Source organism: Coptis chinensis, chromosome 8 (genome assembly GCF_015680905.1).
Source record: "Coptis chinensis isolate HL-2020 chromosome 8, ASM1568090v1, whole genome shotgun sequence".
Taxonomy (NCBI): Eukaryota; Viridiplantae; Streptophyta; class Magnoliopsida; order Ranunculales; family Ranunculaceae; genus Coptis; species Coptis chinensis.
Window position 1 is genome coordinate 73,568,871 of NC_141463.1, and position 23,114 is coordinate 73,591,984.

General features: G+C 35.9%; 2 protein-coding genes and 1 pseudogene across 3 annotated transcripts; 2 read left to right on the top strand and 1 right to left on the bottom strand.

The window, feature by feature from the left end:
• The first annotated feature begins 4,953 nt into the window (after positions 1-4,953).
• On the top strand, positions 4,954-8,292 carry LOC147482918 (small ribosomal subunit protein eS25-like). Its single transcript, XM_086578206.1, has 4 exons — positions 4,954-5,128; positions 5,214-5,288; positions 5,383-5,517; positions 8,001-8,292. The coding sequence occupies exons 1-4, from the start codon at positions 5,126-5,128 to the stop codon at positions 8,112-8,114; spliced, it is 327 nt and encodes a 108-aa protein (XP_086434332.1). The 5' UTR covers positions 4,954-5,125; the 3' UTR covers positions 8,115-8,292.
• Positions 8,293-10,537: 2,245 nt separating this feature from the next.
• Positions 10,538-16,863, bottom strand: LOC147482919 (dihydrolipoyl dehydrogenase, mitochondrial-like; annotated as a pseudogene). Its single transcript, XR_015204715.1, has 8 exons — positions 16,708-16,863; positions 15,338-15,421; positions 14,371-14,409; positions 14,219-14,279; positions 12,362-12,436; positions 12,088-12,148; positions 11,930-11,979; positions 10,538-11,718 (listed from the first exon to the last, which is right to left on the bottom strand). The product of XR_015204715.1 is annotated as a dihydrolipoyl dehydrogenase, mitochondrial-like (transcript).
• A 5,206-nt stretch (positions 16,864-22,069) lies between these two features.
• Positions 22,070-22,519, top strand: LOC147482920 (uncharacterized). Its single transcript, XM_086579451.1, has one exon. The coding sequence runs from the start codon at positions 22,070-22,072 to the stop codon at positions 22,517-22,519; it is 450 nt and encodes a 149-aa protein (XP_086435577.1).
• Positions 22,520-23,114: the final 595 nt, after the last annotated feature.

Below are 23,114 nucleotides of genomic sequence, written 5' to 3' on the forward strand. Positions count from 1 at the left end.
ATTATTATTTTGGTCATTTTTAGTTAATTAAAATTGGCCCTATTAATTAATTATTACTATATATTATTTTGTTTTTATACTTTCAGATCCAAAAATCGTGCATGGGCTTGGAGCCATGTTTTGGGCCGGAAAATCGGGCCCAAAACCCAATTTCTTTAGTCCAAAATGGGCTCTTCAAATTCTCATGTTGGCTTCGACAGATGTTTTAGTCCACTTCCTTCTCCTCTCGATTGGGCCAAGGCTTGGACCATTGGAAATCTCTTTCCGGAGCGATTCGTTTTGACATAAGATACTCCCAATTCTTGAAAAACCCGAGTCCAAATCCTAATACGCCTTCTTTGGGGCTTCTCAAATGACTTCGTCCTGCATTTTACGCGGGTGTTGACTTTTCGACTTTTGCCCGGGCTTTACAAAGGCTTTTGTCTCCTTGAATCTTGGCCTTTATTCACGTAACTCCTTAGGAACCGACCTTTGCTCCTTTATCTCACTAAAGTGGCACATTTACGCATATATAGACTTTGAAAGCTCGAAATACATAAAACACGTAATCGATATTAACTCTTAATTATTACTCACATAATTGGTCTAAAAGTATGATTGTTAAGGGGTTAAAACTACAGTTTTGGCTCTTATCAAACCAAAACAAATTCTATTTGAATTGCATTTATTTATTTATTTTTTTTTCCTAAATGGAAATTTTATTTTACATAAATATAATCCTTGTTTAACATTTTGCTTGTCCTCCCAGCAAAGATGAAAATTAGAATAAGTGACCAAAAATGAGTTCTATCTACTTTCATTTTTGGGACAAAATCATCGCGATTGCATTGACCATATGCAACAATTTCAGGCCTTAAACCACTAGGAATTCCCTATAAAGTGGATGAGTTATAACCCTCGTGAGAGTTTTCCAGTGAAGGTACTCACAAACTTCATCTATACTACAACGACTAAGAAATAAAACTATTGTTTTCTCATTCATGTCTCAACTATCTATACATCTCACTAGCAATTGAATAAGAATAACCAAGTCAAAAACATAAACTAATATATGCATAATAATCAATCATCTATGATACAAATATATATACTATGAGTAATACTATGAAAATGCCTAGCAGTTCGTTTATGAAAACTTGGAATAAGCGTCCTTAAGTAGGTCCTCACATAAAATGTCAAGACAAAACCACTCGATTTTTCCGCTCAAGTTTATTTTAAATAAAATAAAATTTATCCATAGTGTGTAGGGCACACTTTACCTTACAATCTCAATGACAAACAAGGAAGCCGAGTCGATCAAACACATCATCGCCACTTACTATCACACTAACCTATTCCTAATTAAGCTAGAGGTCTTTTTATTAGGTGTTCGCGAGGATTAGGAGATGGTTTTTTAAGAAGTAAGGAAATGGATATTCAAAGCGACAAATCGAGATAATAGAGTTTTCATATTATGTAACTTAGAAAACCTTGTTATTTTCTTTTCTTTTATATACTTTGTTTCCATCCTTAGCCATATTTTTCTTTTTTTTCTTTGGCTTTTTTGACTCCTTTTTATTCTATTTTTAGAGTTTTTATTTATTTCTATTTTTTTCTTTTCCTTGGATGGAAACTTCTTTTCTTTTCCTCAAGCAACTAACTAATTTTTGTTTACACATGTTTTTTCTTCTTCTTTCTTCACTCATTCTATTCTCATTCTACTTATTCTAGATTGGGTAAGTTGAATTTTTAGTTTGTTTTGTTTTTGTAACGGTAAAGGAATTGTGGTTTATGGAAGGCTAAAGAAAGGCTCGTCAATATCCTTTTTCTTCCATCCCAATACAATTCTTTAGGGGCTTACTAAAGCGAGATAATCCACTTCTTGAAAATAATTCATAGGTTTGAATTTTTATATATCGATCCAAAAGAGGGCCTAAAATTCTCGCTAGGATATGGCATAGTGATCAAGCAAGTGGGCGTGTGATTTCTCTATCCTTTCCGATTTTACTTATCCCTCTTGTGTCATTTCTCAAATGTTTCAACTTCATATAAGGCTTTTTAGGCTATATTCTCATAGGATTTGTAGAATAAGTACTCTAGCCTAAATTTCATCCTTCTGCTTATACTCAAATTCCACAATCATAGATACTCATGTAATATATTTATAGATAGATGCAAAGATTATTACCTACATATTAACCTAAGTTTCTAACAATTATTCGATGCAAAAGCTACGGAGACTTCTACATTGTTAAGAGCATAGAAAAAAAACAATACCAATATTCCTAAGTGTATAGCATAAACTTATTTATTTATATTTTTGAAATTTTTAACTTGAAAACAAATGCATATTATACATATCTATATCCTAACAGATGCCTTAATTACACGTATTTCTATGTCCCCAAAACCTTTTGCCATCATGATCTTTTTGGTTCTCTCATTCTCAGATGCCTTCGTGACCTCCACAATTTGAAACTTCTTCTTTTCAAGATCGGTGAAGCATGCTTTGTCCTCAAAGCATTTAAATAAAGAGGGTAGAAAAATATCATGGAAACGCGTGAAATTCTGGAACATCTTCAAAACAAGGTTAGAACATACTAATATAGAAAATAAAAAAACTGACGCAACTCTATAAGAGTTCCACCCATTATGGGGTAACATAATTAAATTGTTTGGGACATAAGCAGACACTAACTGAAACTAAAAATTTACCTCCATTCCAGCGTTTACTCGTCATCCTTCTCTTCTATAAAGAAGTGAGGTTCCTTCGCATCCTGCCATGCCATTATAATTTGCCAAGCTTGCCGCCATTTATCATCTACGGGATGCTAACCTGTTAAGCGCCACTTGGTCGGATGGGGTGTAAGGTGCAACCTGATGAGGTCATGGCACATACGTCCCGTGGCTAAAGCAAGGAAGACGTTGCAAGTGGCATCATTCACAGAAGAAAAAACGACATTCCCCTAAAATAATGAAAAATAGTCCAACACAGGCCATTATGTTCCACGCATTTTGCAAATTTAAATGGCCTAAGCCTCTCCTAGTGTAATTTGTTTATATACTAATAAAATGTTAATTTGACAAATAAAAAAAAACAAACAAAAAACACAAAGATGGTGTATTTCCGAAAGATTTTATATCATGTAGTTCAAGTAAAAAGAATAAAAACTTGAAAAATAATAAATCATAAACCATCTGAAACTCTGAGTCAATATTAATGGTAGTACTTGTAGTAATGAATTGCATAATTATTAAATACTATAAAATAGAAAATAGATAAATAAAATAAAATCTTACTACCATAGCCTATCCAAGTGAAACATGCATCTTGATTTTGTTGCATTTTCTCTTGGGCAATGTCTTTTTGTTAAAAAAAAATGTTCACAACCAACTCAAAAACAATGATCTTGATAAATAGTTTACAACAACAACACATTTCTCCTGATGAAAATATTTCAAATCTATTATACAAGGACAGTACGACAATGTTCTAAATTTTCTATGGCATTTGTTTATACACATCTACTGAATTTTAAATATTTTAGTCGGCTTCAATTTCTTACTGTCACTTCTAAGAGAGGTTTATCTCTGTTGTTGTGTTATTTCATCAAACTATTTCATCATCTTGATTTCTTCACCATTCTCAACTATATTCTCCATTGTGTTTAATAATCACTTGTTTCTATGAAAACAAATTTAGTTACCACAAACGCACAATCACATATTCATGTATCACACACACAACAACAATTTGATAAAAAAAAAAATGATTGAAATGAAAGAGACTAGAAAAATGCATATAAAAATATGTAATCAATGGAATACTATGTGAACTTTCTCTCTTGGTACATCAAAACAACAAATCATTCATGCATGAAAAGCATTGCCAAACATGCCTACACAAAACAAGATTAGCACTTAATACACACAACACTTTATAACATAGTATTTATGTGGATATAATCTACTGACCATAAAGATCATTTTTACAAAGATTCACCTCGTTTGATATCCTCTACTAACCTAGATAAAATATGTTGCCAACTCACAAAAAAACCTAACGACCCATAAATGTCGAGTTTTTTGCAATCATCTTTTGCCAATATTATCAATTATTCAAACAAGTTTAATTTTTATTTTATTTTATTTTTTCGGTAGAAACATGTCTTATATCATTTAAAACATAACGGAATAGTACTATATGCTAGTAGATGAGTAGGTAGTAAGTTCACATCTTGGTTATGGACAACCCAATTTGCGAGATCATGAGCTTCTACATTAGACAATCTACTAATCCAATTAAATTGACAAAAAGTAAAAGGCTTATACAAACCAAGTATCATAGATCTAATATGCTCTAACCGCCTGTTAGAAGAGTTCAACTCTAGAGTGTTTTGTAAATCATGTATTACTGTTTTATAGTCACCTCCAAACAAAATAAAGGTCTCTCTAGTGCTCCTAGCTAGTTTTGCAGCAACTTCTAAAGTAACCATCTATGCTTCTTCTACACTCCCTACATCAAATCTCCTAGTGGCTGCTCCCATCAGATTGACTTTCCCACCCCATGCTAAGGACAGTTATTGTGGCGGTAGTAAGTATGTGATGCCAACCCCCTTGAACCATCGATGGGCACAATATGGATGTTATGCCTGATATGGGGGTTGGGGTTGGATTTTGGGAGGAGGAGTTGCTATTTTCACAAATCTCGCACTGGTCACCAACAAATAATGAGAATATAACAAGTTTAATTTTTATAGAAATGATATTTATGGTGAGTAGATCATATATAAAAAAAAACTATATAATAAGTTTTGTTATTTTTCAATGACAATAACCTACTCACCCCAATTTTTTATTTGGTTTTAGGTTTACATCCCTAAGTTTTGTTTTTGTTTCCAGGCTACTATAGTCTTGGTTGATAATGACATCAGTCATATACTTTTGTAACCTTGAGAATTGAGATGATCTAAAACAAATTAATTAATATCGAAAAAAATAAAATAAAACAAATTAACTTTCGATACACCTTCGCACCACCAAATCATTTCCCCACAAAACCCTAGCCTCTCTTATAAAGTTCTACCCCCTTCCTCAAAACCAAAGCCTCTTTCTCAGCTTCCACCCAAAATCCCAACACAACAAAATGGTAACGACCTCAAATCTTTTCTCTTCATTATTTTATTTTGTACAAATATTATCACTCTTAATTATTTGTTGTTCAAATATAACAGGCGCCAAAGAAAGAGAAAGCTGCACCCCCATCATCAAAGCCAGTGAAGTCTGGTGGAGGAAAGCAGAAAAAGAAGGTAACGGATTTGTTTTTTTTTTTTTTTTAAATTTGTTTTTTGTTTTGACAGATCTATTAAAAGGGGTTGTTTGTTTGTTTGTTTGTGTATGTAGAAATGGAGCAAGGGAAAGCAAAAGGAGAAGGTGAACAATATGGTTTTGTTTGATCAAGCCAGTTATGATAAGCTACTCTCTGAAGTACCCAAGTATAAGCTCATTACTCCCTCCATCCTGTCTGATCGTTTGAGGGTAATACTTCTCTACTCTCTTCTTAATTTTCGTATCGTGATGTGGTTTGGACTGAAATTTTAGTTGAGATGAATTTCATATTTGTAACCCAGGTTAGGTTAGTTTATCCAACAATCAACCATAGTGTTTTGTTGTATTCTATGAGGCAATCGAGTGGAATGTTTACTTTTGGTTGTCATAATGTCATATTTATATAATAATTTGACATTTTGATTTTTAAGTCATAAGGGCAACTCCCTTAGATCGGTGTTTGGCCATATTTTCGTGATTAGGCTATGTCTAGGAATTTTATTTATTAGAAAGTTGATGTAGCTCAATTTCGTAGGAGGAAATGCAAAGAGGAGATGAACATTGCAAATTCCCTGAAATTTTAATTGTAAACAATCCCTTTTAAATAAAGAGGAAGCTGCTTTCCTCAAATTTTCAAATGATGGAGATATCCATCTCCCTCTCAACTTTCCAGCAATCGAAATTCTGTGACCCAAATGTAGCTTCAATTGTATGTACAATCATGCACTAGTCGTTCTGAATCTTAACATAAACTGAACTGGGAATGCTTATGATGGTTGAAGAATGATTTTCTTTTCAGAAAGCTTCATTCAAGGTTTTATAACATTTCACTACGACACACAAGGCAATTTACGATACTGTTTTTGAAAGTGAATATGTGCGGAAAATGCTGGTGATATATCACATTTTACATATATGATCCATTCTGGTTTAAAAAACACAACCCTTATTATTTATTGAATTTGACATAATTATTTTAGAGTAATCTAGATTTATTTGTCCTCTATGTCATAATATAGATTTATTTGTCCATTGTCTTTAATGCATCTCTTTTCTGATGAAGGGAAACAATTGTTTCTGTGGTTTTTATTGATGTTGCTATGTTGAGTAATTTAGTATAAATAGCCTGTCTCTTTAAGTTGGTATTATATTGTTAGATGTCTTATCATGCTTATCGACAGTCAAGTGCTCATTAGACATCATACCGTTAGCACTTAACTTTATCGTAAGCTAGATTAATTTATCCGCATTGTCTTTCATGCCTCTCTTTTTGGATGAAGGGAGACGGTTGATTTTGTGGCTTATATTGATGTTGCTATTTAGAGTAATGATTATTAAAAGTCTGTCTCTTTATTTGGTGTTCTATCTTAAGAAGTCTTATCGTGCCTATTGACGGTCAAGAGCTGATCAGATGTCTTCCCCCAGCACTTAACTTTATTGTGAGCTAGTGTCATTTATTCACTGTGTCTCTCATGGCTCTGTTTTTCATTGAACAGAGACGATTATTATTTTGGCTTATTTGTAGCTAGCTAGGTAAATGACTAATCAATCAAAAAGAAGGAAAAATTCATCACTCACCTTACCATGCTTATTGACGGTCAAGTGCTGATTAGACATCTTTACATCAGCACTTAACTTTATCATAGGCTAGATCTATTTATCCATCTCGTCTTTCATGCGTCTCCTTTTATAGTTGAACAAGGAGAGACAATCCATGATCAATCAATACTAATCGATCGAGAAAACAAAACTTCATCACTTGGAGCCTTATAATGCATATTACGGTCAAGTGCTGATTAGACATCTTTATGTTAGTCCCTAACTTTATAAGTTTATCATGAGCTAGACTCATTTATGCATCTTGTCTTTCATGCCTATCCTTTTGATTGAAAAAGGGGAGGTAGTACTAGTTGAGGTCTACTTCTTGATGTAGCTATCTACTGTAATGATAATCCTTTCAAAAAAGGAACAGTTTACTTAAAGACTTGTCATGCGTATTGGCAGTCAAAGCTTATTAATGTCTTCCAATTAGTACTGTTCTTTATCATAAAGTAGATTTATTTATCCACTGTCTTTATCCTCTCCATTTGGTTGAACAAAGGAAGACAATCCTTGTTTGTGTCTAACATAGTAGTTCGGTAGGTAAATTAATTACTAATCATCAACCATTGAAAAAAGAATCGGTAAAGAGGCTTATGGAATATGTTCTCAGGAGGTTACTTTTACAAAATCCTGTCATGACTTTCCCTATCCTTGATTCGAAATTTTGTTTTTTGACTGTTAAGGGTGGCAAACTTGTGCGCTTGCACTTCTGTATGTGTTGTGATTTTGTTTCTGTAACACGATTGGGGAAATGAATCAAATATATTGATGGAAATTGGTTTTCAGTTACATTCTCTTTCACAGTTACGTAATCGCGGCCATAGCTCTTACAATGCAAATTGTCCATGGAATTATGCAATCATCTGGGAAACTTTATAACTTTTCTAGAGTGTGATTGTTTTTGAAACACAAGTGCAGAAATGAACTAAACATAGTGATGGGAATTGGATTTCAGTTGCATTTTCTCTAATTGTCGTCTGCTTGATTAATCATGGCCATTAGCTTTTCTTATTATTTATGAATGCATATATAGTCCATGAATTTAGACTTGTCCACACAAAATGACTGAAGGGCCCTTTATTTTTCCCCAGGTGAATGGATCACTGGCTCGACGTGCTATCAAAGATTTGATGTCTAAAGGTTCCATCAGGATGATATCTTCTCATGCTAGCCAGCAGATCTACACTAGAGCTACCAACACTTAGTTCAGAATCTTGAGAGTTTGTTTGTTTCCATGTTAGAATGAATTGATAGATGGCTTTTGATCTGTTGTAATCTGGCCTACGTTCTGTTTCTTCAGATTAGTTTCTTTGATTTGTTTATGATAAAAAATTCATGTGGGGGAATTGTTCACATTTCCTACATGTAGTGACATTCTAACTATCTTTGCACAGGTCTACATCTTGCTTGAAATTTTCTGATAATTGTTTAATTTTCATTTGCATGTTTTGTCTCGTGTATACATTATTTGAGTTCTTGAATGGAGGAAAATCCACTTGGGTTTCCGGAATAGTAAAATGTTCAGTTATTGCTTACATGGTTTAGCCTGTTGATTTGACATCTCACTGACAAGGTTGTTGATTATTTCAGCAGAGATGGTGTTTCATTTTGCGCTTATTAGACGGCAAAAATGGTAGTCTCAAATGATTCTTGTGATTACAGGTCCTAAACCTAGCCTATGCAGGTTTTTATGAGCCGGTACATCATGGATTGGATTGGTTCTTACATTTTTTGTTTGGAATAATTAAATGGAGAAAATGAGAGAGGTACCCAATATCTCTTGGAGTTAGCTTACTGTACACGCCAGTGGCCCTCGACTTTGAGCTGCTTATCAGCAAAGAACTTTAATGGCGTTTGAGTCTGCATTTGAGTGGAGATCTCATTTAAAAACAGAAGTATATGCAGTGTACGCAAGTCCTTGCAAATTTGCAATTAGGACTGTTGGAGGGGCCTGGCACTCTTCGGTCAATTTATACTCTTACAAACTAAACATGTTCTCTTTTTATAACTTTAGGCATAATTACACCACGTGAGTGTTCTAACTTGGTTTCATTCATCTCCGCTCACAGCTAACCCTCGACAGAGTTGGGGTACGAGTCAGCTGGGTTGGGTAGGGTTTTGAGACCTGAGGCTCATGTTCCGAGCCTGAGCAGAGTCGGGTCTCTCATGAATTTAACCTGAGTTGGGTTTTGGTGTCAACTCTACCTAGGGCCGGCCCTACGTTTGAATGGGCCTAAGCAAAATAAAGCCTTTATTTCTTTATCAGATAATGGACTTTTTGTGTGGGTTTTAAACCCTACAGTGGGATTTTTATAGCTTAGTGGGCCTTTTTGTTTTGATTTATATTGGGCCTATGCAAGACCTTAATCAACATTGGCCTAGGGTCGGCCCTGACTCTACCATCAATACCAAATTTCCCATTGTACGGACTACGGAGAATGCTAATGCCCAGTGATCCTCGTATGCTAGTTGCATGTTGTATATTCTGGGCCACTGGGGTGGGGCTTATGAAATAATTGAAACGTGGCGAACATTTGGGAGAGGACAGTCTGTATCAGTTGTGAGAAGGCAAAAATTTAGGGGTCGCGGTATTTACACTCTATTTTTTGGGATTGGCACCCTTTTTACCAAATCCAAAATATTGGCATCTCTCCTTTAATCATGCTAGGAAAATATGAATAACAAATGTACTTCTGTTCACAGCCTCTGAAATTGGCCCTATAACCAAAATATAAAATAATAAAAAATATATTTTTTGAAAATGCAACAGTAATATTTCTTTCAATAATATTTAGATCCCATTGTATATATCAATATAAACGTGTTCAACTTCCAATGCAAAACCAAAGAAATAGCTACATATTATTTCATCCCTAGGACATCCCATATCATTGATGCAATATCTGACATTCGAACACCCACTCAGTTAATCACATATATAAAGCACCCCTCCTACATTTCTTTTTGCATAAAAGTAGCACACCAACAAGTTGAACGCCAATCATGTATAACATAAATATCATAAAATGCAGTCATTATATACACTCGTCTTCCTTTACATAAAGCATTGTAAGTATGTAAAATCTCATTATAAGTTCAACGGTAAAAAATCAGATAAGCTAATTAAATGGTGAGTCGTCTTAAACAGAACCGAGTGATCCCTCTCCAAGAAGGTGATACTCGCTGAAACTGCTTGTAGTTGATTGCAGCTCTGCGACGGTGTAAGTTTTAGCATACACTGGGTTTCTGCCTCTCCTTGTAGAACTTATTCTTTTTTTAATAGAGTTTACAACTGTGCAATGGTGAATAGAGAGGGTGGACTCCTTGGAGCAAGCATGTGAGGAGACATTAGGCAAGCTTTCCGGAATATTGTCTGGAATGTGAAAGCATAATCTGTCATAAACCGAAGAAGCGATAGAAGTAAGAGAACATCTGTAATGTTTTGTACTAGGTATATACTATTGAGAAAAGAAGGTCAAATGGCCGTTGTCAAGAACACAACTATTATTTACAAAAGACAAACACATCGTATAGAATTTTCTTTTCAAACAAATTGGGGTTATAACAGAAGGAAGTCCGCTCATAATTCTATTTTAAGTAGAAAAGATGGCATAGAACAATATGAACAGAGTATCAATCGTTAATTGCTTCCCCATTTACAGTAAATCAGGAAAGATATGGTTCTCTTACAATTTCACTCGCGCATTGACAAACACAAAAAGAAATATTAGTATGTAATAACAGGAACAATTGATTTCAGTGTGCAAAAACAACCAAGTGTCGTGCAAAGAAACTTATCCGAAATCATTCCCAAGAGCTATATAAAATTTAGACAAAACCAGTATTAGATATGAATGGCCTTGTCGTAAGTGGCCATTGCAGCTTCCTTGAAGGCTTCACTCATTGTTGGATGTGCATGGCATGTCCTAGCAATATCCTCGCTTGAAGCTCCATACTGCATGGCCAGCACTGCCTCATGAATGAGCTCCCCAACATTAGGAGACATGATGTGGACCCCCAATATCTTGTCAGACTCTTTCTCAGCAATTTTTTCACCAACCCTTCTGCATCATCAATAGCTTTGGCCCTACTATGTGCCAGGAAAGGGAACTTGCCCACACGGTACTCAACACCAAGAGTCTGCACCTGTTCCTCAGTCTTTCCAACAGATACCACCTCAAGGTGAGTGTGTACAACCCCAGGTACCATGTCGTAATCAACATGACCCTCCTTTCCTGCTATAAACTCCACAAGCAACACCATCCTCTTCTGCCTTGTGAGCTAGCATGGGACCAGGAATGACATCACTAATAGCATAGACACCGGGAACGTTTGTGGCAAAGCGCTCATTCACCGGGATACGACCAACATTATCGGTGTTTACACCAATCTGGTCAAGATCAAGCCCGGCTGTGAATGGATTCCTTCCAGCTGAGATAAGAACAACATCAGCTTCTAGTGTAGTCTGCTCACCACCAGCTGATGGTTCCAAAGTCAGCTTGACACCTTCACCAGAGGAGTCTACTCCAACTACTTTAGTCTTTGGCATGAACTTCACCTTTTGCTTCTCAAGGGTACGCTGAAATTGCTTACGAATTTCTCTGTCCATAGTTGGGACAATGTCTGGCCCAAACTCAACAACAGTTGCCTCTGATCCAAGCCATCCGCACACTGAACCCATCTCCAGGCTAATGTAATCGGCACCAACAACAACAAGTTTCTTGGGGATTTCCTGTAAAGATAGAGCCCCAGTTGATGATGATACAATCATCTTTTCATCAATTGTGATTCCTGGAAGGGGGACATCTTCTGAACGTGAATAAAATACCAAAACATTAGATTATTATAGAATGGTACAGAATCAAGGTCATGTTCCAAAAATCCTTTGACTTATCAGGTATTCCGGCAAAGCAGGTAAATGGTATTAACTAACAATCCAATAAACATACAGTGACCGGCCAACCAGGAAACTGTATACAATGAAAAGAATTTATAATAGAGAAATGGTTGGAACACCTACCATACGTTGTATTGACGGGTAACAAATTGCCTTCACCTTCCACATTGTTACTGACAAATCCAACACATTTTGAATCATAAATTTAATAGAAGCATCAACAGTGGGTAGTAAAATGCAGCATAATTCAGTGTAGTACATACTATACATTATATACATACCAATAAGCTGGAGGTTCGCTAGGAAATAACTGAGCCAGTGAATTCGTTATCCTGCAAGTACCTGCAATATTGTCCACAATAAGAACCAGACATACAAACACTACAATAGTGCCTCATTAAATGACGTAAGTTATTGGTATAAGTATATGACTCCCAAGCCAATGAGATACGTAAAATATTGAAATGAGATAAGGAGATCCCCAGTGAAACTGTTGTATGACAGATCCCTGAAATGAGATAGCAATAAATTAAGCTAATATGAATAACTACTCACTTATAAATGTGGAAGAGATAAATGGATAAAGCCATAAATAATGTAAAGGGCCCAAAACTGGTAGTAATGGACTACCTGAAATGGCAGACACAGATGTAAGCTCGACAATTAAGTTATGTAGTTTTACGACTATAAATCCATTTATCAGCAGCCCCTATGTACCTAGTGATCCTAAATTTTTGACAGTGAAACATCTACCTGTAAAGATTATTCAAAAGTTTCATATATATGACATACTCCCAAATAAAGAGATCACTGCCATGAAAATAGAGTGTAAAAGTGAATGAGAAAACGCAACTCAAAATAATACATAGTAGGGAAAATTAAATTGCCAAAGCTAGTGGCTGGAATGCATGTGCAAATGTTACTTGGCTGCAAGTTGCTATGTACAACAGGCAAGACCTCAACAACATTTTTCATGCATGTATCTAAGACATCGAACAATTTCAGTTGCAATAATCTTTATTATATTTATAAAAGTCAATCCCACCTCATCTCCTCTTGATTCTGAATATGTAACATAAGAAATAAAGAACATAAAAATAAGGATTGTCTCTAACCTACACATTATATATTAATGTTATTCTAACAGATATACAAGGGAAATCTAAACAAATTAGTCTTACAGGAGAACTATTTAGAACTTAACTTATAATAGTAGTGTTAGGGCACTCATAACATAATAAATTTTCGGTTATAGATTGATGCTGAAGGGTGGGAGGTTCTAGACTTACCATAGGGATACAGATCCAATGTTCCTTTCTTAGTGATGGCACAGACTAAAGTAGTTACACATGCACTCTCATAATAAGCTTACGGCTCTATAACAGTTCGGTGACATTATAAAAAATGTCACTCACTTTTCAGTTTCAACGACGCCAGTTGGATCACCATTTAATATGTTAAACCCAACATAGAAAGAAAGATCTTTGAGAAATCCATCACAAAAGTCAAACTATTCATTTTACTGATGCAACAATCTGGATGGAAGTCACCTGCTAATTCTACAATCCCTTCCAAGCTTAGTATAGATTTATTAGAAAAAAAAAAAAAATCGAGCTAGAGATGGACAAAAGGTGGTGTTCATTCAAATACAAAATAATTATACAGCAATTCTCCTAAACAATATATCTTCATAACGTATTAAGAAAGTTAAACAATAATAAGAAATTAATGGACACATATTAAGACTCACCAAAAAAACAAACCCACCCCCACCTTCATTGCTCCTCAGCACAGAGCTCCCCTTCTCCCCTTCAGAGACTCATTTCTCTCCTCTTTCCCTCTTTCCCACAGCATATGATAACCCCACATGGCACTAAGGATGAGTTTAACAACTTCAGATGCCAGGAAAAAATCCTCATCATCCATGGATCCCACTTTCAAGAACTACCCTTCACTCACTAACAATACCAAAACACCAGTTCCAGATCTGTGGGGGGGGGGGCGGGCGCTGGGTGGGTGGGGAAGTTGGTGGTTAGTACATACTCTACCTTAAATAAATTGTGGGTTGGAGGTCATCTAACCCACTGAGAGAGAAGAAGCTCTTTAAAAAATAACAATAGATTTAAAGTTTTAACTTTTAACTAATAAAATCATTTATGGTATCTCCTGAAGGCCTCTTAAACTCATAGCAAATTGGATATAAGAAATCACATTGAGGTAACTAATGAAAACATATCGTTTATCTGGATGGTAAATATTTTTCTTTTATTTATGCCTATTTTACTGCCTGAAATTTTGTGTGCTTTGTCTTTCGTAAGTGCATGTTTAGCATTTAGGATTTGAAAGGTATGCTAAACTATGTTAACAACAGAAATCATATAAAAAAAGAGGAAAAGAAAATATATATGTCACCCTTTGGCTTTCTCATACGATTTCCAATGCTGAAATTAGCCATGCTATACTCACAGCACACCTGGGACACAAAATTCAGTATAAATTGGAATGTGAAAAAATGGTTTAGACATTGGAACATAAGAAGTTCGTTGAAAAGACTGCGATATTACAAGTGCCTTGTCGCTCATCTGTTGGCTCCTATTTTGGACCTGCACAAAAGAATTGAACCAATCAATATATGTTTAGCATGTGCACGCCCTATCGGCGTCAAATTGATTTAAGGTTGCGTTTGTACAATGTGAGTATGCAACTTATTTGTAATTGCATGGTGCCTCCTAACTGTACCATCTTCTAAGCATTCACATGGGAATGATAAAATAGAAAAGTTTTTAGAATATTCTAAATATTCACCCTCTTTTGCTGGTTATAATTTTAAGTGATAATACGGATATCATGAACAATAAACTTCTGCATAGCCATACGCTATTGAATATAAATAATATAATAAAATTACAAATATAAACAACCGAATAAATTGTTCTTCAAGTTAAATTGATACTTATTTATGGTCCATCTGAAGTACCAAAAGAAACTGGGACACAATTCCAACTTGCAACACCTCTTGAACTCTTGAAGTATACATACACTGGCAAAAACTTGCAAGGTGAGTAGGGTATTTGACTACCCTTTCAATCCCAATTCGCGAAAGTCGGAGAATCTTTTTCCACACAACAGCAATGTCTATACCATGCTTCAACAAATAATAAGTTATTTCTTAAGAATATCCACACAACTAATCCATTGCCACCATGATTACCTCAGTCTCTTATCTCCAATTTCTAAATAAACTCGGTCAGTGCCGTAACTGCGTCGATCGGTACCTACCTCATCAATCCTAATTTACCCATCTATGGACAAATCTCAATTAGGATATGAATTGTAGGTTTAGAAGCTTGGCTCAAGCTAATCTAATAGATATGAGGCTTTTAATAATAATAATAATAACTTGTATGCCGAATGAAGTAAACTGTGGAACACGTGAAATTAGATTGCATTGAACAAATGATTCTACCTAAGCCTGCAATTTCAACCATTGAAATTGAATTCCAATGAGTCTAGTGGATTAATTGCACATACCTCGAGATATTACTTTCGTCCTAACTCCATTGAGATCCTGAATTAATAGTCATTTGGATCTTCCTCCAGCAAATATTATCAAACCTGTAAGCAATTACCAAATCTTATTTTGATCTATTCCAAGTGGCAAAATTGAAAAATCAAAGTAATATATCTTAGAAAGTTTCCAGAGAGTAAGAATGTGTAATCAGATACTATTTGGTAAGTCCCAGCTTTCAAGGGATATGCATGCGCACAACAGCTATTGTGACCAGCACAGCATGTAGCACTTCCAAGTCCACATCATCCCCATGGAATGCAATACCTATCATATTCATATATGAAACAACAGGTGCTACCCTTACAGTAGGAATACGTATGTAGTAAGGGGGTAGGAGGGGGTGGGGGAGATCACATGAGTAGGAGGAGAAGGATCATGTTTGGGCTGGTTCCGCTCCTCCCTTGTAGGGTACGAAGCCAGACAAACCCGATGCTACTAATTTATCAAAAATAAAATAAATAAATAATGCTATTGCTACTACAACTGCCAGCAACATTATGTACGCTCTGAACCGATAGACCCATTCTCTCCCAATAGTTTGCTCCCCATTAATCCATAAGTACTTAACACTATATATAAGTTAGTCCACACCATCATTTGTTCCATAACAAACACCATCGACAGAAATAATACCATCATATGTACTTCATATTGTCTTTGACGCATCATTTCTTAAATCTCTTGTAGCCAAAATACATTAAATGCTTCCCATAAGACCGTCAGCCCGTCATACACCGAAAAGAAATGCAAAAAGGGAAACCTAGGCCATTGACAAAAAAATGAACACCACTGCATACTTGGGCAAGTATAAATCTAACTGGAACTGATTATTATCTGTAAATGACAAATTCAAACAACTTCAAAGTCACACAATTGAGCTAATTAACTACCCCTTATTAAGCTGATTTACCATTAAGAAGATTCAAAGGATAGCAAGAGATTGCAGGGGCCCATTTCTCTTGTTTAAGGAAGGAACTGTAAATCACGTGCTCAACCAATGGTTTAAACCCTAATGACGAAATCAGCATAGAGACGTAGTTTATGAAAGCATTATAAGAAGAAGAAAAAAATGTGAAGTATTCAGAGCTTTGGGGAAGAAGAAAATCACTTCATAAGCATGCATGTCATATTAGAGAAGATATTATATAGTTATTTTCTTTCTTTGGACCCTTCAATCAACATATTAAATATAAACAAATAATCTGACTACAAATAACTTTCTAAGAATTTACTTGACAAATAATTGGATTTCAAATTCACTAAACAACTGGAAGAGGGATCTGAAAGAGATGAAGACAAATATATGAATACAAATATAACAATATCTCACCTCCTCCATGGAGTGATGGATACGAAAAGATCTTATAGAGTCAAGAAACTTTAATGAACAAATAATAGTTGCGTTTCGATGGAGAGATTAAGGGGCTATTTGTTTTTTTGAGTTAAGTTATAAGAGGGTCTTATAAGACCATGTGTTATAAAAGGGTCTTATAAGATGGTCTTATAAAGTGGTTTGTTTTTCATTTTAAGTTAACTCTATAAGACTTGTAAAAAATAAAAAAAACAAATACATAACATCTTATAGATGGTTATTTGACAAATATAACCCTATTTTACATCACATTTAACATGAATAGATTAATTTGAAACAAAAATATAGTTTGATTTTCGATTTCAAATCAATTTTGATAATTAGAATATCAATTTTAGGAAACTACTTTAATTGGCGGTGGTGGTAGTAGTGGTCTTAATAAAGACGGTGGTGGTGGTAGTGGAAGTGATGATATTGGGTCTTAATAACACGGTGGTGGTGGTAGTGGTAGTAGTAGTAGTAGAAATGGTGGATATCTTAATAAAGACGGTGGTGGTGGTGGTGATAGTCTTAATATTACTGGTAGTAGTGGCGGTGATGGTAGTGGTAGTGGAGGTGATGATATTGGTCTTAATAAAGCGGTGATAGTGATGGTGGTGGTGGTGGTTTTAATAAAGACGTGGTGGTGGTGGTGGTGGTGATAGTCTTAATAAGATGCGGTGATAGTGGTGGTAGAGGTGATGATGGTAGTGGTAGTGGCGGCAGTGGTGGTGGTGGTTTTAATAGTTTGGTGGTGGTGGTGATGATGGTGGTGGTGGTTTTAATAGTTTGGTGGTGGTGGTGATGATGGTGGTGGTAGTGGTGGTGGTGGTGGTGGTAGCCGGTGGTGGCTAGGGCAATGGAGTTATTTGGAGAAGAAGATAATGAAAAGGAAAGAAGAGATAAATGAGGTTAGGGGTATATGGACAGGGGTGTTTGAGTCATTTTTCAAGTTATAAGACTTATAGAATTGAAATAGATCCAATTTTGGTACTTATAGAATTGGAAGGGGCCATTTGTTTTTGCCTCTTATAAGACCTTGAGGTCTTATAAGTTATAACCTCTTATAAGATGTGGCCCAGTGATTTTGGACATTTTTTTGGTTTGTTTTTTACCTCTTATAAGAGGCATTCTACTAGAAATGTCTTATAAGAGGCTCCAATTCTATAAGTACCAAAATTAGATCTACTTCAATTCTATAAGTCTTATAACTTGAAAAATGACTCAAACACCCCGTCCATATACCCCAAATTTCTCATTTATCTCTTCTTCCATTTTCATTATCTTATTTTCCAAATAACTCCATTACCCTAACCACCATCGACTACCACCACCACCACCACCACTGCCGCCACTGCCACCACCACCACCACTACCACCACCACCACTACCATCGAACTATTAAGACTATCACCACCACCACTGTGCTATTAAAACCACCACCACCACCACTACCACCGTACTATTAAGACCAATATCATCACCTCCACTACCACCACCACCGTACTATTAAAACTATCACCACCACCACCACCGTGCTATTAAGACATCCACCACTTCTACTACCACCACCATCACCATGCTATTAAAACCAATATCATCACTTCCACTACCACCACCACCGTGCTATTAAGACCACTACCACTACCACCGCCAATTAAGGTAGTTTCCTAAAATTGATATTCTAATTATCAAAATTGATTTGAAACCGAAAATCAAACTATACGTTTATTTCAAATTAATATATTCAAGTTAAATGTGATGTAAAGTAGGGTTATATTTGTCAAATAACCATCTATAAGATGTCATGTATTTGTTTTTTCTATTTTTACAAGTGCTTATAAGAGGAACTTAAAATTAAAAACAAACCACTTTATAAGACCATCTTATAAGACCCTCTTATAACACATGGTCTTATAAGACCCTCTTATAACTTAACCCAAAAAAACAAATAGCCCCTAAGGAGTCGGAAGAGTGGGGAGATTTTGGGTTTATAAGGGACGGCGAGAAGAAATGAATATTTGAGTTTCCATCCCTTCGTATTCTCTCCCTCGACTTTTCATTTTCTTTAACGTCTAATTAAATTATCCAATTATTGCTAATTAAATGTCATTTATAGTTAGTGGGGGTGTACAATTCAATATGGCGTGGAATTGGTTTTTTAATTCACTGAAAGGACCGATTATTCATTCAAATATGTGAAACAACATTTTAATTTAATAAAGAGCAAGTAGTCCTCATTAATAAATATCTAAGTATTTGATTTAATTATTCGTCTAGGGATATTATGGGTAACAAAAATATCCGGATGAATTTAAGAGTCTATGTTAGTTATAGGAGATACTACTAGTAGAGATAAAAAATCACTCACGGCAAGAAGTTGTTGCGAAAAACGTACATCCATAGTCCGACCGCGTAAAAACGGTGGTGGGGCAGGGCGGGTCTATTTTCGGGTCGGTGCGGGTTTGGATGGCGGGTGAAGACCGGGTACCCTATTGGATGATGGGTCAACGGTTTTTTTTTACACTCTTACCTATGACTGCACAAATTGAACATCAAATAACTATTGGTTTCTAAAAAAACTACATGTTTTTTCTGATAGGTAACACAAGCAAGCATGGTTTGGTACTAATGTACCGTAGATAATGACAACAGAAGTAAGTGAAACAGTAAACATCGGCACAACAATAAATTTATGAAAGCTTTACCAATGGGATATTTAGAGCATTGAAATCCACATCCCTAAAGTACATTAGACCAACCATATTAATCTGCAAAAGAGCACGACAATTAATCAATCTACAATAACAACCAAGATTATGGTAACTGGAGATACAAGCACAGAACTGGGTAAAATGGAGATACAAGTACAGAGATGGCATACGTTCTCTTGACCAAATATTTGAAGATACTTCGAAAGATTAATCTGTTTCAAAAAATCTAGAACAAGATTTAAGCTGCATCAAGATTGTGCAAGAGTTGTTTTGCTTTTAAACTGATTGAGCCTTTTTTCTAGAGTACAAAACATAAAAGAAAAGCTATATAGTAAAAAATTAGTAATTCCAACTTGATAAATTTATAGGTTGTGTTTGGCAGAGGAGTACAATATCCTATTCGCCCAATACAAGTTATATTCAACATTAATACGGTAATGTGTATCAGATGACATCCCAAACTGTTTGGCTAGTGGTGTTTGTGTCATCTTTGCTATTAAAGGTGTACACTTTTTGGCCGTCATGTAATCATGTTTTGCATGTGCCGCATGGGAAATATAAGCACCAAAACCCCTAAGAACTCAACTCTAACAATTACTAAATCGTGTTCCTAACTTTGGACCTTAGTGAGAGAGTGATGTTGGGCAATGATGGTCTGAGTGAAGAGGTAGCCATTTGGCGGATTAGTTCTATACCAAGGAGATTATGGATAGATTATGGGGTTTTTTGCAAACAGATGGACTTGTATGAATGGGTAAGAAATGAGGTTGAGTTAAGACTACTTGAATATGGTTGGAATGCTGGTGAGTTTGGGCTGTATAAAATGTTATTGGCAGCTTAGTGGTTCTTCACAGTTCTTCAAACCGAGTTTTTTCAATTCTTTCTTTACATGAGCCCTAACACAAACAAGGTTCTCCGTTCCTCCAAAACCCAAATTACATTGAACCGCTTGCTATGGATTTTGCTTTGCCAAGATGAAGATGCCTTATACAGATCCTCCAATGATAACCAGTTCTGAGAAAATGAAGAGTAAATACGTGGGCTATAATAAGATGACTCTGTTTGGTCGTGTTCTGGATGGAAGGCTGAATATGAGCACTATCAAATTAGCTCTTGAAAAAGCATGGTACCCTTTTAAGATTGAAGACATGGTTTTGTACAAAGGTGAAATATTTCAAATCAAGATGGAGTCTCAGGAACAGGTAGCTGCACTTCTGCTGGGGCAGCCTTGGATTGTAGCTCAACACATTTTTCAGATTATACCATGGATGGAATATTATGAAACCAAGGAGTTAAATTTCTCAAAGTTTTATGTGTGGATGCATTTACATAACTATCCTGAGGTTTATTTGGACAAGGAGATTATTGAGGGGAACTTGGTTGAATCTGGTTATTTTGATATGTCTGATCTCAAATTTCTGGAGTTTTATCCTAAGACAGAAACACAACCTAGTTGTGTTCGAGTTAAAGTGTTGCTTGATGTTCATGAACCAATTCCACCTGGCTTTCTCATACCGGAATCCATTGATGGAGTAGACTGGATATCTTTTGTTTTTGAGTATCTGCCAATTTTCTGTTTTAAGTGTGGCTTCATTGGACATCATTTTGCAGCTTGTAATGTAACTGAAGCAAGTCATGGGAATGAAGTTAGAGTTTCACCAGGAGGACAAAGGTTTCAGTTCTATTCTTCCAAAACTCACATTGTTCCAAAACCCATTGGAGACCAAATTGTATTTGGATTCTCTTTGTTGTTTGGCACTGATCTCAACCAACCACTTCTTCCGATGATTACAAATATGGCTGATTCTTCGGTAAATTCAAAGCGCATGAACACATCTGCTGAACCTTTAAAAGGACCCATGATCATTGACATTTCATCACCTCAACTGCATGCGACTGCTGGACCTAGCAATGACCTTGGATGGCAAAATCCACACGATCACCTACCTCTAACAGTGGAAGCGCACAACACTGGACAGCTGGGGTTCTCAACTCAAATGGATTTTCAAAATTTTCATCCCTTACATGAACTAGAATGCCCGCCTGGATTTGCACAGATCTCAACTGATCCTAAGAAGCTCCATTTCATTGATTTGTCTCAACTACATGATCAGGCTGTTCAGTAGGAGGAATACTCTTATAAAAGGCAAGAAATATCGCAGGGGTAGCAGCCAAAGATGCGATGAAACAAGACAGGGAGAATGTCAATGAAATGGTCGAAAGTTTCTTTCAGGAAAATCGAGAAGCTAGAAGAAAAACTCCTGTTCATAATGAAGTTGAGGTGGCTGCTGTGCTTCCTAATATACTGCAGAAGAATTCAGCTGGGAAAGGAAAAAAACATCAGTCGGTTAAGGGTTCTAGCCGTAAGCAGACCCCAAGGATTCCATGAGTCTACTAGCATGGAATAGTCGAGGGAGTGGCCAGCCTTCGATGATGGAGGAGCTGAAACAAAAAATCAAGGATGTCAGGCCTATATTTATGTTTGTTATGGAAACTAAGTGTTCTGTAAATAAAGGAGTCAGTTTAATTAAAATATTAGGGGATTTCAAGTCTTTTGTAGTCCCAAGCCAAGGTTTGTCTGGTGGTTGTGGATCTTTTGGGAAAGAAGTGTGGTTGTTGAAGTAATGATGTCCGACCACAATTGGTTCATTCACTATAAAATCTCAGTAAAAGTGAATGGAGTACAAGAATGTTTCATTTTGTCATGTGTCTATGGAAACTCTAAGTCTTGCATTCGGAGATTACACTGGCCTGTTCTTACTATGTTTAAACCCACAAATGATGAATCATGGTTGCTCATGGGAGATTTTAATGAAATAACATGTCCCGAAGAAAAATGTGGAGGAAAACTTTTCAATTATTCCAAAGTTAGGATTTTCTTGGATATGATTGATGATTGTGAGTTGTTTGATTTGGGTTTTGTGGGTAGTATTTACACCTGGACAAATCGACAGAATGGGCGTCACAGAATATGGGAACGAATTGATAGAATGATGGCAAATGAAGGTTGGCGTTCAAGATTCTCTAATTGTAGAGTTCATCATGAGTTGGCCACTAGTTCTGATCATAAGTTTTGATTTTAAAGTTGATACAAGACAGGGTAACTATTAGACGGCCTTTCAGGTTTGAAATAATGTGGGCGCAACATGGTGGCTGTCAGGAACAGATAAAAGATGCTTTTCAAAATGAGTTGTTGGGTTCTCCTTCTTTTTGTCTTATGTAAGAAGCTTCAAACCCTGTCAAAAAATTTAAAATGGTGGAATAAGCATGTGTTTGGCGAGGTTGAACATAAGTTGGAATGTGTTTTTACGAGGCCGAGAGAGATTCAAAGTTTAATAGAGAATGACAATGAGACAGAGGAGTTATTCAGGGTGGAGAATGAATTGATACTGGAACATAATGATATCCTGGTACAACAAGCAAATCATTGGGGGCAGAAAGCTTGTCTAGATTGGTTCCAGTTTGGAGAGCATAATACAAGGTTCTACCATAACATGGTAAACTGTTGAAGACAAAGAAATTATATACACTCAATCAGAGATAGAAATGGTGGAATTTTAACTGAAAGGAGACAGATAGGTGATAGGCTCAGTGAATTTTTTGAGGAGACAATGACTACTTCGGAACCTGATCTTATGTCACAGATTTTCAATGTTCAAGCTCCATGTCTTA

Coding starts and splice junctions, on each gene's coding strand:
- LOC147482918 (XM_086578206.1), top strand. Junction 5,289..5,382: donor GAGGAAAGCAGAAAAAGAAG/GTAACGGATTTG, acceptor TTGTGTATGTAG/AAATGGAGCAAGGGAAAGCA. Junction 5,518..8,000: donor TCCTGTCTGATCGTTTGAGG/GTAATACTTCTC, acceptor ATTTTTCCCCAG/GTGAATGGATCACTGGCTCG.
- LOC147482920 (XM_086579451.1), top strand. CDS start 22,070: ATGTCCGACCACAATTGGTTCATTCACTATAAAATCTCAGTAAAAGTG.